The sequence below is a fragment of the Euprymna scolopes genome, chromosome 24 (genome assembly GCF_053919585.1).
Source record: "Euprymna scolopes isolate OS-2025 chromosome 24, ASM5391958v1, whole genome shotgun sequence".
Lineage (NCBI taxonomy): Eukaryota > Metazoa > Mollusca > Cephalopoda > Sepiida > Sepiolidae > Euprymna > Euprymna scolopes.
The window spans coordinates 80,980,129-80,994,567 of record NC_136505.1 but is presented as its reverse complement, the minus strand read 5'-3'; the positions used below and the strand labels follow the sequence as shown (position 1 = coordinate 80,994,567).

The window sequence follows — 14,439 nt, the reverse complement described above, 5'->3', positions numbered from 1 at the left end:
ATAGATATAGATAGAAGATAGATAGATATAGATAGATATAGGTAGATATATATATAGATAGATATAGATATAGATATAGATAGATAGATAGATATAGATATAGATAGATAGAAGATAGATAGATAGATAGATATAGATAGATAGATAGATTTTGAACCATATTTCCAAACTCCCATTCTTATCTGAATTCATTTTAACTGGCGAGTCTACTCACCATGTTATACAATAAAATATGATCATGAAATTTTGTAAGATGGACTTAAATTTTAAAAAAGATATTACTAAAAAAATAATTTATTTTATTGTATTATTTTATTCCATTTCTATATTCTGTGCTATTTACACGCTTGAAACTATTTTCCCAGATTTTCTTGCGTGTCATTTGTTTGTAATATATTAGTTAGCAATATATGCATATACACAATAGGCAAAATGGAAATACGCATCTCTTTTCTTAGTATTCATTGGTAAATGAGTTTGTATGTTTTAAATTATTAATACAGAAATCGAAAATTATACCGTTTCAATTAAACAAAAGAAGCACACATTTGGCTCTTAAAGCAGATCCTTCCTCCCCTCCCTCTTACTGCTCTCAAATAATCTTTGCACCTCAATTCATTCCACGTGGAGACACTGGTCTTTTAGTGAGACCAACATGGGTCACTCAAAGAACACCAAGTTAAGTGCATCTATGTATCTGTTGTGTGGAACCTCTTTATGTAGATCTAGTCTCAACATTTCTTTTGTTTTCTTTGCTTTATATTCTCTTACATATCCAAATAATTATTAATATCCTATTGATCTATTTTAAAACCAATTAGTTGCTAGAGCAGATTGGTTTTCTCACAGTACTTGAAAGATAAAATTTCTTGTAAATGTTAGAGGCGAATCTATCTCCAATCCTGCTCTTATTTATGAAGAATAGAGAAAAACTTTAAAGTAAGATATTCAATATCTTCATCTATGCGGGGGCACAGAAATACCTGGTGTAGAAACCAGGTACACGGTTAACCCTCTCGGTGTGATGGACTCGTAGATCTTGTCAGATCATTTGTCTAAGAGAAAGAAAACTGATAACAAAACAGAGAGGGAGGCCTCCTCAGACAACCTTCCTGGAGCTGGTAACTCTAACGAATTCCCGGCTTGCAAATGTAACTTACTTAAGGAGTAGATAGACTCTTCCTATCGCTGGCTTTCACGCTTCTTCTTTGCCTATTAGCCAGGCTAGAGGTACAATACCAGGGACTCACCAGTCACCCTGTGCTTGGCCTTATTTCTTGACATTTAACTCTGTTCCCCTATTCCCTATTTTAGATTTCTCTCTTTCTCTCAGAAACTGAGAAAATTTGCTTGCATGCCACTTGTGCTCACAAGACTTGTTTGGGTTGGTCTTGTCTGAGAGGTTGAGGGTAACTGATTGACAGTTTGTCTTGCTGTTGTTTCCGACTGTCAGTACAGGTGCCCTAACTCTTTGGTAATGCTTAGACTGGCTGCTCTATCATCTGATGTATAATATCAGGATAGTTGTAGTGCCATGTCGTGCATGGAAAGGGACCCTGCTGCTATATCTGGTGGGCTTTCATGAGACCACACATACTATACTGGACTCTGCTAGTGCACCACTGTGTGTGTATACTTGGTGTCAAAACAGGCCCACTTTGCTCAACGTTCTTCCCCTAACCTAACATTAAACAAAAACATAATTAAATTACAACCCAAACAAATATCACGATAAAATCAGACATCCACCCAAACAAAACCAATTCGCCTCCACCGTTGAGGCTTGCTTTCACAAATATCCACAAGCATAAAGGTAATATTGATGATGTAGAGTCTTACCTTTTAGTAAACTTCTCGGATATCTTAGCATTAAGTGAGACAAACTTACACTCTTCAATCCCCTCCAACTACTTTAACATGACAGGATACCTCCCTCTTTGCCATAAGGACTTGGATAGATGTATGCACGTGCTTGGAGTCTATATTCGTAGCACCCTCCCTTAAATTAGAGAGAAAAATCTTGAATCGGATAACAAGGCTTTTATGTGCTTTCGACGAACATTTCATCACTGCGTGAGTTAATTATATTTTCTCTGCCGGTACCTGAGGATTATATGAATAATGCCCACAGTCCATTTGGAAACGCAGACCACCTAATGGTATCAGTTGACATCACATTTAAATCCCAACCTCAAGGTGAGGAACCATTGCTCAAAAGCACAAGATACTACAACAGGGCTTACTGGGAAGCCATTAGAGAACACATCCAAAATCCCCCATGGACTGATATCTTCTCTCTTCCTGCTGAACAGTGTGCCAATGAGACAACTGACTGGTGCAAAGCGTGAATTGAAGCACATGTTCCCACACGGAAGTATTATAGCAAGCCCCACTCACCCCCATGGTTCACTACAGATTGTGCAGCTGCCATTGCACAAAGACAGCATGCATTCCGCCAGTTTGTTCGTCATAAGTCAAATACAAATAGGCAAAATTCGTAGATGCTAGAAATCATTGTAAGAGAGAAATAGTGACATCCAAAAGAAAGCATGTTGAAATAATCAGGGAACTCATAGAATCGCCAAAGATAGGAACTCGTGATTTCTGAAAAATCTACACTAGTGTAGTGAATAAAGGACAATCAGTAATTCCTTCACTGAGCAACAACCAGAAGGTTGCATGCACGGTAACGGAGAAGGTAGAACTACTGTCCTGGCGATTGCCTTTAACTCCACCTTAGAGCCAACAAACAACTCTCTCACAAATTTCCCTATGTGGACTAAAGCCACACTAGATGATGTAAAAATCACTCCTTCTCATGTCTGCGATATCATAAAAACTCAAAAGCATGTGGGCCTGATCTCATCTCTGCTATACTAATTAAGAAATGTTTAACTGAGCTAGCCCCCATACTTTCCAAGCTCTACAATAAATGCCTTGCTGAATCTTGCTTGCCTAATAGCTGGAAGATGGCTTCCGTGGTACCAATATACAGGAATTCTGATGAAAGAACAGACCCTTTCAATTATCGCCCCATTAATCTCTTCCCCCTCTTCACTAAAATATTTGAGACCTTAATTAATCAAGCACTAGTTTACCACCTCGCAAAAGCAAATCTTCTCTCTGACAAACATTATGGATTCAGGCAATGTCGTTGTACTGCATATATTTTAACATTTATCTGTGAATGCATTTACCATGTACTGGATAAAGCGGGTGGAGCCACAGCTCTAACCCTTGATACATCCAAGGCCTTTGACAAAGTCTGGCACAAAGGGCTGCTAATGAAAATTAAATAGTATGTTATAACTGGATGTATACTAAATATAATTAGATCCATCTTAGACAATAGAAGCACACAGGTTGTCATTGATGGACATATATCCAAACAGCGTAACATTAATGTGGGAGTGGGTTAGGGGTCGATCCTTGGACCATTATTATTCCTGATATTCAAAAACGACCTTCCTGATAATATTGTGTCCGAGATGGGCATATTTGTTGATGATACAATGCTCTATAACATGCATGAGGGGAGAACAGATGTACATAAATCTAAGACAATGGCAAAATAATTAGAAAATGGCCTCCAGACCATAGTTGAATGGGGACACAAATGGATGGTAACATTTAATGCTAGTAAAACTAAGTTGCTCTCCTTTAACAATTACAAACGCCTCTTGAACCGCCTATATCGAAAAATAACACCTTACCTGAAAATTCTACCTTCAAACTCTTTTGGGACTATTTTACCATATTTTACTTTGTGGGCAATATGAACTGGAACAAATACATAGAGGCCATTGCAAAGACTGCTGCAAAGATTGTGGGTTCCCTCTATCGAGCTAGAAGACTACTCACACCTGAGAGTATCCCATACCTCTACAAGGCCACCATTCGCTCATGCATGGAGTATTGTTGTCATATCTGGGCTGGTGCGTCTACTACTAGCCTCTCCATCTTGGATAGGGTCTAAAAAAGAGTTGTCAATCCAATCGGTCCCACTTTATCAACTAATCTTCAGCTCTTGTCCCATCGTCACAATGTCGCATCTCTGTGTATGTTTTAATAGAATGTATTCTGATGAACTTGTTGCACTTGTACCCCGTACATATCCCTGACAAACCCGTTTAGCGATAAAATCTCACCCTTTCACTGTTGAGGTTCCTAGATGCTAAAACGCTTTCTATTCTAATAGTCTCTTCCCTTGAACAGCTAGACTTTGGAATTCTCTTCCTGCTACCTGCTTTCCTGGTCGTACTGATATGCAGAAGTTTCGATGTAACATAAACTGACATCTTGCTAATCTTTCCTAGACATGGTCCTAACAAGTAGCCTTTTTCGTCCAAGTGGTGATATTCCTTGTAAGGAGTTAACATGAGTAAAATAAAGAAGTAAAGCTGGTTGAATGTATATGTGAGTATAGTTATCATACAACTGAATGTTAAACATAAAAAATGATATGAAAATTATAAAATGCATGCTGAATAGGTGTGGGAGGCTGGTATATGGATCTGCAAAATAGATTTTCACATAGGGACCAAGGAGTCCGGAGTCAGAATCAAAGATATCAAAGGAGTTGGAGTCGGCATTCTAGGAATTCAAGGAATCAGAGTCGGACTTTTACCATCCGACTCTGCTACTCTGGGCAGAACTGATGTTTGGTGAGGAGACCGACTGTTTATCACCGAACTTAGACAAAATAGAAGCAGTAGACAAAGAAATTTTTCAGTGATCAATCCGAGAAAGGAAAAAGAGAACGTTATTTCGAGAAACCTGCTGCCATTTTAAATAGTCCAACCAAAATGGAAGAAAAGAACAAGTGGTTTTCTGAGGCACGCTTTTAAAACAGGTGACCACATGACAAAAACAATTAATGGTTAATTGCCCGATTGATTTGGGATTTCTATGTATTAGGAATGAAGCAAACTGAACATTTTTAGCAAAATAAATAAAAGATATCCCTTCAATTTATCTAAAGTAAAAAATTATAAAGCATAATAAAGACAAAATAAAAAAAAATATTTTCTCAGGTTGAATTGAGAAAGTTCTTAAAAAAAGCTGAACAATCAAGCAAAACTATAAAAACAAAAATCAATTATGACATTACTTTGTGAAAGAACAAAAATAAATTATGAACAAAGGGAAATAACTCTCGTAGTAAGATTTGTATCCCTTGGATTTATAAACTCAGAAATGTTTACTAATTATTCTCCAAATAGAGATCCATGTCAGAGTAGGAGATTTTTTAAAACGTTGTCAAGCTTTAGATTTATCTATAATAAAAAATCTGTTCAACTTTATGATGCAGGCATGATTTAAGATAGTTATCTTGTGTGTACAACAATTCTTAATGTAATAGAAATGACATTCCCTTTGCAAATTTTATAACTATTATAAACTAGCATTTCAGCCCGGTGTTGCCCGGGTGTTTGGAGGTGTATGTTGAACAAAAAAAAAAAAAAGTGGTAGTAGAAAGGCAGGCTCGAACCCGTACCGCAAAGGTGGAAAAGAACGGGAGGGGGGGGACCTGACGTCTTTGCTGTTATGATCACCACCAAACCGGAAGTGACGTAGGTTTAAATTAAGGCTAGACAATCGAAAAGAGAGGATGACTTTCGAAAATATTGGCGAAAAAAGCGACCCCCTCCTGTACAAAAGTGCCCAGTTGAAGGTAAAGATATTAATGTTTTTAGCCAATTTTTCCATATTTGTCATCTGAAAGGTCGAACTCCAAAACAATACTGATCTTGTAAAAATCCGTTACCTCTGTCAAAAGTTTTAGGCAGACATGCAAACATACATGCATACATTTATATATTGGTAGCTCAAATTTTAGACCCAATCCGATTAAAAAGCTTGCCCTATCTCTGAATACCCTTTATGTAAAATTTCAAATGTTTAGACCAGAAATTGTCTGAGTAATTTGGTAAAGACTGCAGAGGTCACATTTTTTTAAACTTTGACCTCTATTATGACCCCTTAACATTTATTGTTTTGGGCTCAAATCAAATTATTAAGTTAGATCCATGTCTAAGGAACCTATATCTAAAATTTCAATTATTTATACCCAAAATTGGCGAAGGAGTTTGGTAGAGTTCTCAAAGGTCAAATCATTGAACTTTGACCCCTTAACAGGCAAATTTCTGTCCGAAAACGGATTACAAAGATTTTCCCAAGTCTCAGTACCCTCTATATCAAATTTCGAGTCTGTAGACTTAAAATTGACAGTTATTGTGTAGGGAAATGTACACAGTCACACACAGAGACAGACAGACACGTTCACTTTTATAGATATATAGATTTCTTAATTGTTCTAATACATAAACAAGAGATAAATGGAAGAGAGAATTTTGCAAACATGTTGTCCCTTCTCCTTTAATGATCAGAAAAAGAATGATGTTTTTTAAGATAATAATCCTAAATAGATGCAATAAATATGAATTTAATTTTATGTTATGCAGACTTTTTTGTGTAGAAAAATGATTTTTCAATTTTTTAAAAATAAAAATTGAAAAATCAGGAAGTTATTTGTACTTAATATTTTCAAATTTACAAACTTTTAGAAATGTGCTGTAAAAATCTACCATTTTGAATGTTTATATCAAATACAAGTAGTAACTCAAAGAGAAGATAATTCAATGCGATTAAGTTTTGATTCCATTGTAAAAATGGCTGTCTGATTCCTTTAAGTTGAAACTTTGTAAAATCTGAATATTTTACAAAAATAATTAAACTATTTGTTTTAGAACTAAAACTTAAAATATTAATTTATTTTTTAATTATCTATCGAGTTTAATTACGTCTGCAGTTGGCCACATATTTTTATTTTTGGTTTAATAATTTCATTTGTTTTTTTTCTTATTTTTCCTTCCAACATAGCTTACAATTTTTTTATTATTTACATTATAAGAAAGTGCCAAATTTATGATTTTTTAATTATATTAATATAAATATTGTTATTTTATTTTTTGTTCTTATATGGATAATGTACTATTTTCATTATTATATTTTTAATTTTTGATAACTATATTTTTATTTTTTGATTAGATTTTCTGTAGTTTATTTATATACTTTTTATTCATTATTAATATTGGCATTTACACTTGTTTCATATTAGTTATTAGCTATGTTATGTTATTCATCAATGGACAATTATTTTTTATTCTACAATTACATAAATTGATATAATGTTTATTATTAGTATTCCTATTTATACTATCACAGTTATTATCACTACTACTTACAACGTTGAACCTGGTCAGTACTAAATGGGCGACCATTTGGGATTTCCAGGTGATGTATATGCTCTCTGCTTATCTCGGCATTGTTTACAGTCGTCCTGGACTTCCCCTTGCCACTGGACGCAAACAGGAGAAGTGTCATTGGAATTACACAACCCTTGCCTCACAATTACATGTGCAGCTGCCCCTACAGAGAGTATCCTTTGTCTTTTGAGACTGAACAGAGGCATTGACAACATTGTTGTTGCTTGCTATAATATATATATATATATATATATATATATATATATTATATATATATTGTTCCTATTGATAATTTGGATAGCATATTATCTATTATCCTTCCTAATAAATTGACACTGTGTCTAACATGAATTAAACAAAACTTTTGCTTTATGTTATTTTGATTTTATTATTGTTATGTGATACAATGGGCTGTCATTGCTAAAAAAATTCAGTAGCTGTGCAGAATAGAAACCATGTTATCATTTTGGGCAGGTTACGTAAACTGCTGGAAGGTGTCAAAACAACCAATGAAAATCGCAGCAGCCAGCAATTGCCAAATGCAATAAAAATATTGCAAAAAAGTCAATAAATTTGTCTTTGCTGAATATTAATTCTATTTGGAATGATTCTCATGTTTCGTTCATGTTTCATAAAATTTTACATCGAAATTGTTTAAATTGAAATGTTTCATGTTTAAATTAAAATGTTTCATGCTTAAATTGGAATGTAGCTGAGATATTTCATATTTTTTTTTTAAACTCAGAAATGAACCAAAAATCAGACAGATCACCAAAATTGCAAAACAGAAAAGACTATTATATCGGATGCCAAAAAGAAAACATAACATCATGGGTGATGCTGTTCGTGTGCCACAGAAGAGGAAGCTTGATTCCTTTCCCCATTATGAGGATCTGTCCATTGATGATGAAAATGAGATGATCGAAGACCAAGTTGCAAAAAGGTTCAAATTTGTTCCACCTGAAGATTTTTTTGATTTTAGTTTGGAGAATGACAAAACTAAGCAACTCAAGGTAAATACTTCTGATTTTCATTATTTTACAAGACCGGGAAGGGGAGGTGAAATTGAAATCATCCCAACAAGGAGAGTGGAAGAGTACTACAGTTGAAGAATCTGGACAGATTTTAAAATGCAGCATAAAAAAAAAAAACCATGAACAAGCATGTTAGGATTATTTTTCTGATCTTGATTGCTATATTTGCAATGCTTCGGCTGGCATAACCTTCTGCACCTTTTTGGACTTGGAAACCTGGGAACTTTTTCAATTGTACAGAATTTCAAATTGAACCCAACATTTAACCTGTTTTGGCAGATTCCATTAACCATGCTTGGCCAGAAGTGTTAATTTTATTTCTTATTCTTTCTTATTGCCTTTAATAAAGCCTCAATTTTCAACTTTTTTTTTAAAACTTGCTAATAGTAGCCGAGCTACCATCTTTATTTAGTATGTTATTAAAAAATTTGTAAAAGAAAAAAACATTAAAAAAAATGATTCTCAAATGTTTGTATTCATATGACAAATTCTAATAAAACCAAAAACAATCAGCCATTTATCTTCCAACTAAATTAATCTGAAACTTAAAATAAATTCAAGTTTAAGGCAGCAAAAATAAATCCATCATCAGAAAATTCCATAGAATTCTATTTCTATTGATGTTATTGTTGTGATGCTACAAATTCTATTTCTATTGATGTTATTGTTGTGATGCTACAAATTCTATTTCTATTGATGTTATTGTTGTGATGCTACAAATTCTATTTCTATTGATGTTATTATTGTGATGCTACAAATTCTATTTCTATTGATGTTATTGTTGTGATGCTACAAATTCTATTTCTATTGATGTTATTGTTGTGATACTACAAATTCTATTTCTATTGATGTTATTGTTGTGATGCTACAAATTCTATTTCTATTGATGCTATTGTTGTGATGCTACAAATTCTATTTCTATTGATGTTATTGTTGTGATACTACAAATTCACTCTTGCAAGCAGATCTAATCGAATTAGATAAGCACTTACTGTATTGTTAAGCTTTACTTTGTATATTTTGAAGAGAAACTACTGATGATATTACATATGTATTATGTCATTTAAGATATAATGATTTAATGATATGATGATAATATGTGTGAATAATGAGATTACTAATGGGGAGATAGGGAAAGTAATAATCATAACAATAATAATAATATTTTGATGATGATGCTTATCTTTGTTAAGAATGTGTGTTATACAAAGGAGGTTAGAGATTGAAATCCAAATCAGGATCACATTTGGAATTCAACAAGTTTGTTGGTTGGTTGTTTTTGTTTTACGGCATATCAACCCTTTTCGGGTTATTTAATGCCGAATCCAAAGATTTTGAAGAAAATTTTTTTTGATAGAATATATTTGTTGTTTTCATGTCGGTTTCTATTTAACCCATAGTTGGGACCCTAACAGGTACTACCACTCTGGGTCAAAGTGGACGAGGGAGCAATGGTAATTAAAGGGTGGCCCCACACTCCCCAAAGCCCACAGGCTGGGGTCTCACCACTGGATATAGTTTAAGATCATATCCAGGACCCCCATTGAGGGACTTTTACCCTCTGCAGGGGGGCAGTCGGCATATTCTAATGCCCCACCGACAGAGCCTCAACAAGTTTGTGATTTTCAAAATTGGTAAATTTGTAAATATTGAGTTTTGTTCCTTAAAATGAAACATATAAAACACAGACTTTGTTAAACATAATCAACCGATCAGAAAATGATGGCAAATTAAACATGAATACCAAATAAAGGAGAACATTCTGTGTTTTGTTCTCCCATTGAAACACCAACAGAAACGCTACCATAAATGAATGAGTGTGAATGTAAAATAATATCGACATCAGCAAAGTTAACAATCTAAAATCGCTTTTGTTTTCAGTTTTTTATTTTTATTTTAATCAAATCTGTGGAAGCAAATACTTCTCAATATACTAAGCATAGCCCCAAAAAGTACATATTTTCAATTTTATGTAATGTGGCAACTTGATGAGCGACAAGTGAATCTTCTCAATGAAGATAATAGCTTTGTGACATATAACAATAAGAAGCAATATCACACATTTGACAAATATCACAAACTCTCATGTATGGTGCTGCTCATAAAGAACGTAGAAGGTCGCATAATAAATGTATCAGAGAAAAATTACAAATATGGTATGTGCTTGTCTAAATCAATTGCCTTCTCCTGTCAACTAGATCTTTTTTTTTTACAAGGGAGTCATTGCTTATCGAGGCCCAAAGCCATTCAGAGATAAGGGTTAGTTGGTATCAGGAAGTTGGTGAAACAACACTGTAATGATCAGTAGTGGTAGAAATTAGTTAGAATTTGATTATTTAAGAACTTGTTTACTTTGGACTTGAAAATGACCATGTTGTAGTCAGCTGGAAAGCAACCCTCTGGTATAGAGTCTACAAATGGGTAGTTCTGTGAAAGAAACTTTGTTCATGGAATTTGCATTTAGGCATAGACAGAGAGTAAGGGAAATTGTTTACTGTGGTTGTAATTAGACAAGTGTTTGCTGTAAATGTTTTGCGGGGAAGAACCATGAATTGAAACTCAGATAGAGTAGAGCTAGACGTGCAATGTCTGTGAGAAAAAGATCTGCTTTCTTATATGGCACTCGTTTAGCCCAGTTTGATGGGAGTAGTCCTACTACACTAAACCATGCAATAAGATTAAATAAAAATCTATTAATGAAGACATGAGATTAAGAACTAAATAACTGATATGGAAGAATCATTTGAATTATCTGTTTGTTCCATAATTTTTTTCAGGAATCCCTTCTGCAATTTGTTGCTTCTTCCTTGATCTTTGCACCAAGTTTAAAAAAAAGTCAATGTGAAATCAGTCAGAAATTGGAAGAGATTTGCTCGGAAGTTGCAGAAGTTGACCCAGAATTTATCCTAAAGGTAAGTTTTTCCACCTTTTTTTTAAATATTTAATTCTATTTTAAATATTCAATTTTTTAATGTTGAATCCAGTTTTAAATGTTGAATTAAGTTTAATCATGTGCGAAGAAATACATTTGATGGTAGGAATTAGTTTATTTGTAGGATTTGGAGATAAAATTAAGATTTCTACATCATGATTCAATTAACAATTGAAAATCTTTTAAAACCAAGAAATGTTAAGAAAATATTTATTAAATGATAAAATAAATATAAAATGCCCAAATTTTCAGTATATAAACATACCTTTATCAAGGGTAGAAGACTGTCCGTGTTAAAATGTATTTTTTTTCTCTTCATATTTCGGTGGTATTGACCCCAAGAATGTTGAAGCCGTCATGGAGAGAAGAAAAAAAGATGCCTAGTTTCACTGACTGGAGTAGTAGTAGCAATCAACTTTAATTTGTATGCACATGGTTAAGTGGGAAGTTCAAATTAGTAGTGTTTTACATCATAGAAAACATTTTGTAAAGTTAAATTGAAAATCTTTGAAAACCAAGAAATGTTAAGATATTTATTAAATGATAAAATCATTTTTTTTTATATAAAATACAACATTGTAACATGGACAGTCGTCTACCCTTTATAAAGGTATGTTTCGGTACCGAAAATTTGGACATTTTATGTAAAAAAAAAATTGTTTTTTCATTTTATAAATATCTTAACATTTTTTGGTTTTCAAAGATTTTTAATTTAATTTTACGAAATGTTTTCTACTTATATGATATGATTGTTAATAATCTTAAAAAATTGAATCCAGAAAGATTCTACTGGGTTGTATATCGTTTTGAAAAAAAAAAAAAAATTATTTTACATTTAAATCAATGACTTAAAAAAAATTGCACAAGAAAAAGAATTTGTCAGAATGATAATATACACCTAGCAGTCAAATGGAAGTATCATTTAAAAGGACTTCCAACTAAATACTTGTAGAAGGCATGGCCCAACCAGCATAAACATTTTTAAAGGATTATTTGTCAGAAGGAATTTTGCAGTGGAAATGTATTGAGGTGTTTCAAATGAAATACTGCCATCAAACACAGAGGATGAGATGCAGACAATGATGACTGAAATTTTCCAGCTGCTTAATGTCTTCCACTCTCATTAGCCAGAACTCGTTGTCATAAAGGATATTTTGAGTATTGTTTGCAGTAGATCCTAATTTTGGTGCTGTGTCTTATCTTAAATTTTAACCAGAGCTAGGAATTAAGTCGGCTGATGTGTATAGTCAGTTTGTGCTTTGACATCGGCTCTATTTTGACCTGTGCTGATGGCATCAAGATATTTGAAACCCTCAAGAATATCAGCATTGAGGATGCTGAGTTTTTGTTTCATTAGGACGAAGTTGGCAGTGAGTATTTTTGACAGCATTAATTTTCATCCCAATCTGTGATGAAACGTGCTGAAACTCATCAATAGCAGACTGGGCATTAGCAACTGTTTATTCGAGTAGCTTGATAGGCTATTTTGTGTAATCTAAGTCCTTGACAGCAAAATTGCAAGCAACAACAACATTGTGAAATTTGAGTTGACCCAGTTAATGATGTAATTGAAAAATGTTGTTGAAAGAACACATTCTTGCTGAACATCATATTTTGAAGAATTGCAAAACCGTGATGGTTAAGAACATGTGTTGCATGGAGATAAATAATAAAGAATGATGCAATAAATACGTAATATGACTCTTAAAGACAGGTTTTGATCGGATGAGTATAAGGTACAGAACAGGATACTTTGATGATATGGCCATCTTAAAAGAATGGATGAGAGTTCTTGTATGAAGAACACTTGTAGTAGCATGTAAAAAAACAAAAAACAAAACATAGTAGCAGACTCAGTTCACAAGTCCCAGAAAAAAATTTCAGAAAGTGATAAGAATGCACTTGAGAGAAAGAGACAGAAATAAACTTGAATGCAAACCTGTCCAGAAACAGGTTAGTTTGGAAGTCGATTTTTAAAAGCCATCCAACACATGTCAACACGTTAAACCTAATATGATGATATTAATAAAACTATCAGACAAAATCATAGATGTGTTTCTCATGTTGCAATATTTTTGATTCATAATGGGGTATGATCCCACATAGTCAGGTGATTCTATTTATAAACGATGCTGCTAGGAACTGACAAATCGAATTAATTCACGTTCTGCTACCAACCAATCAGAAACCAGAATTGCTCCATAAATATTAAACATTTTCTGTAGCAATTTCACATATTTTTTCCGTCTCGGCACAGTAAGAATCTTTTGCTCTGTGGAACTGTTTCTTGCAAATCAGTCACCACTCAGGACTTGTGTGGAACAACGAACCATCGGAAACTGTTCTGAAACTGAACATGGCTTACACTTCTAGATATGTAACATAGATACATAGATTCCTATACATAACTTTTGATACATACACATTGAATTACTTTTTTATTTACTATTAATTGAACATTTATTTCTGTAAATGTAAATTTTTTTGTTCCTTCTAGGTTGCTTTGTATGGTCGTCAGGAATTAAATATTCGAAGTGCAAGCAATTTTCTTGTAGCTTTTGCAGCGTTGAATGAAAAATGCAAGAAATTTGTAAAGAAATATTACAAACATATTGTCATTCTACCATCAGATTGGATTGAAATTGCTGAATTCTGTCTGGTAAGTTTAGACATTTTTTGTTTTCAGTTTCTTATGAAGAAAAAAGCATTTCTCTTTATCTTAGTGTAGAGTTATTTGTACTCAACTTTAATGAACTGGTTTCTAGAGTTATGCCCTTTGATAAAAGAAGCTATATCATCAAATCTCATCATGAATGCAAGATTTTTTGATAACTCTTGGTAAACTCTTGGTCATGTGGTAAAAACTTTTATGCCTTACTTGTCTTGTTTACTGTCTTTATAGTTTGTTGTAGACAGTATATTAGTAAATGAAATGTGTTTGTTTCTTAACAATTTCTTAATTGTACTTTACTTTCTGACATGTGGCATTGTCACTATTGTAAATTTTAGAAAAACAACACATGCTCAGAGAATTGATTAAAATTTGTTAGCCACACAATCTTGATAAAATATAATATTAAACATTCTAATTTTATACCATGACTTCAGAGTGGCCAAAAACAATAACAAACATGTTTAAAGGTATACATAAATTGAACCGCATCTGTTTTTGACTGGGAACTGTTTCCATGTTGTAACCATTTGG

At 33.3% G+C, this 14,439-nt stretch overlaps 1 protein-coding gene across 3 annotated transcripts in view; it reads left to right on the top strand.

Moving 5' to 3' along the window:
* Positions 1 to 14,439, top strand: part of LOC145246794 (telomerase protein component 1-like) — a 715,591-nt gene that overhangs the window by 87,195 nt on the left and 613,957 nt on the right. For all 3 annotated transcript variants that reach the window (XM_080108593.1, XM_080108592.1, XM_080108594.1), the window contains 3 exons: positions 8,014 to 8,281; positions 11,080 to 11,214; positions 13,732 to 13,893. In XM_080108593.1, coding sequence (XP_079964719.1) covers positions 8,014 to 8,281; positions 11,080 to 11,214; positions 13,732 to 13,893 — 565 coding nt within the window. The remainder of the gene's footprint in view (positions 1 to 8,013; positions 8,282 to 11,079; positions 11,215 to 13,731; positions 13,894 to 14,439) is intronic.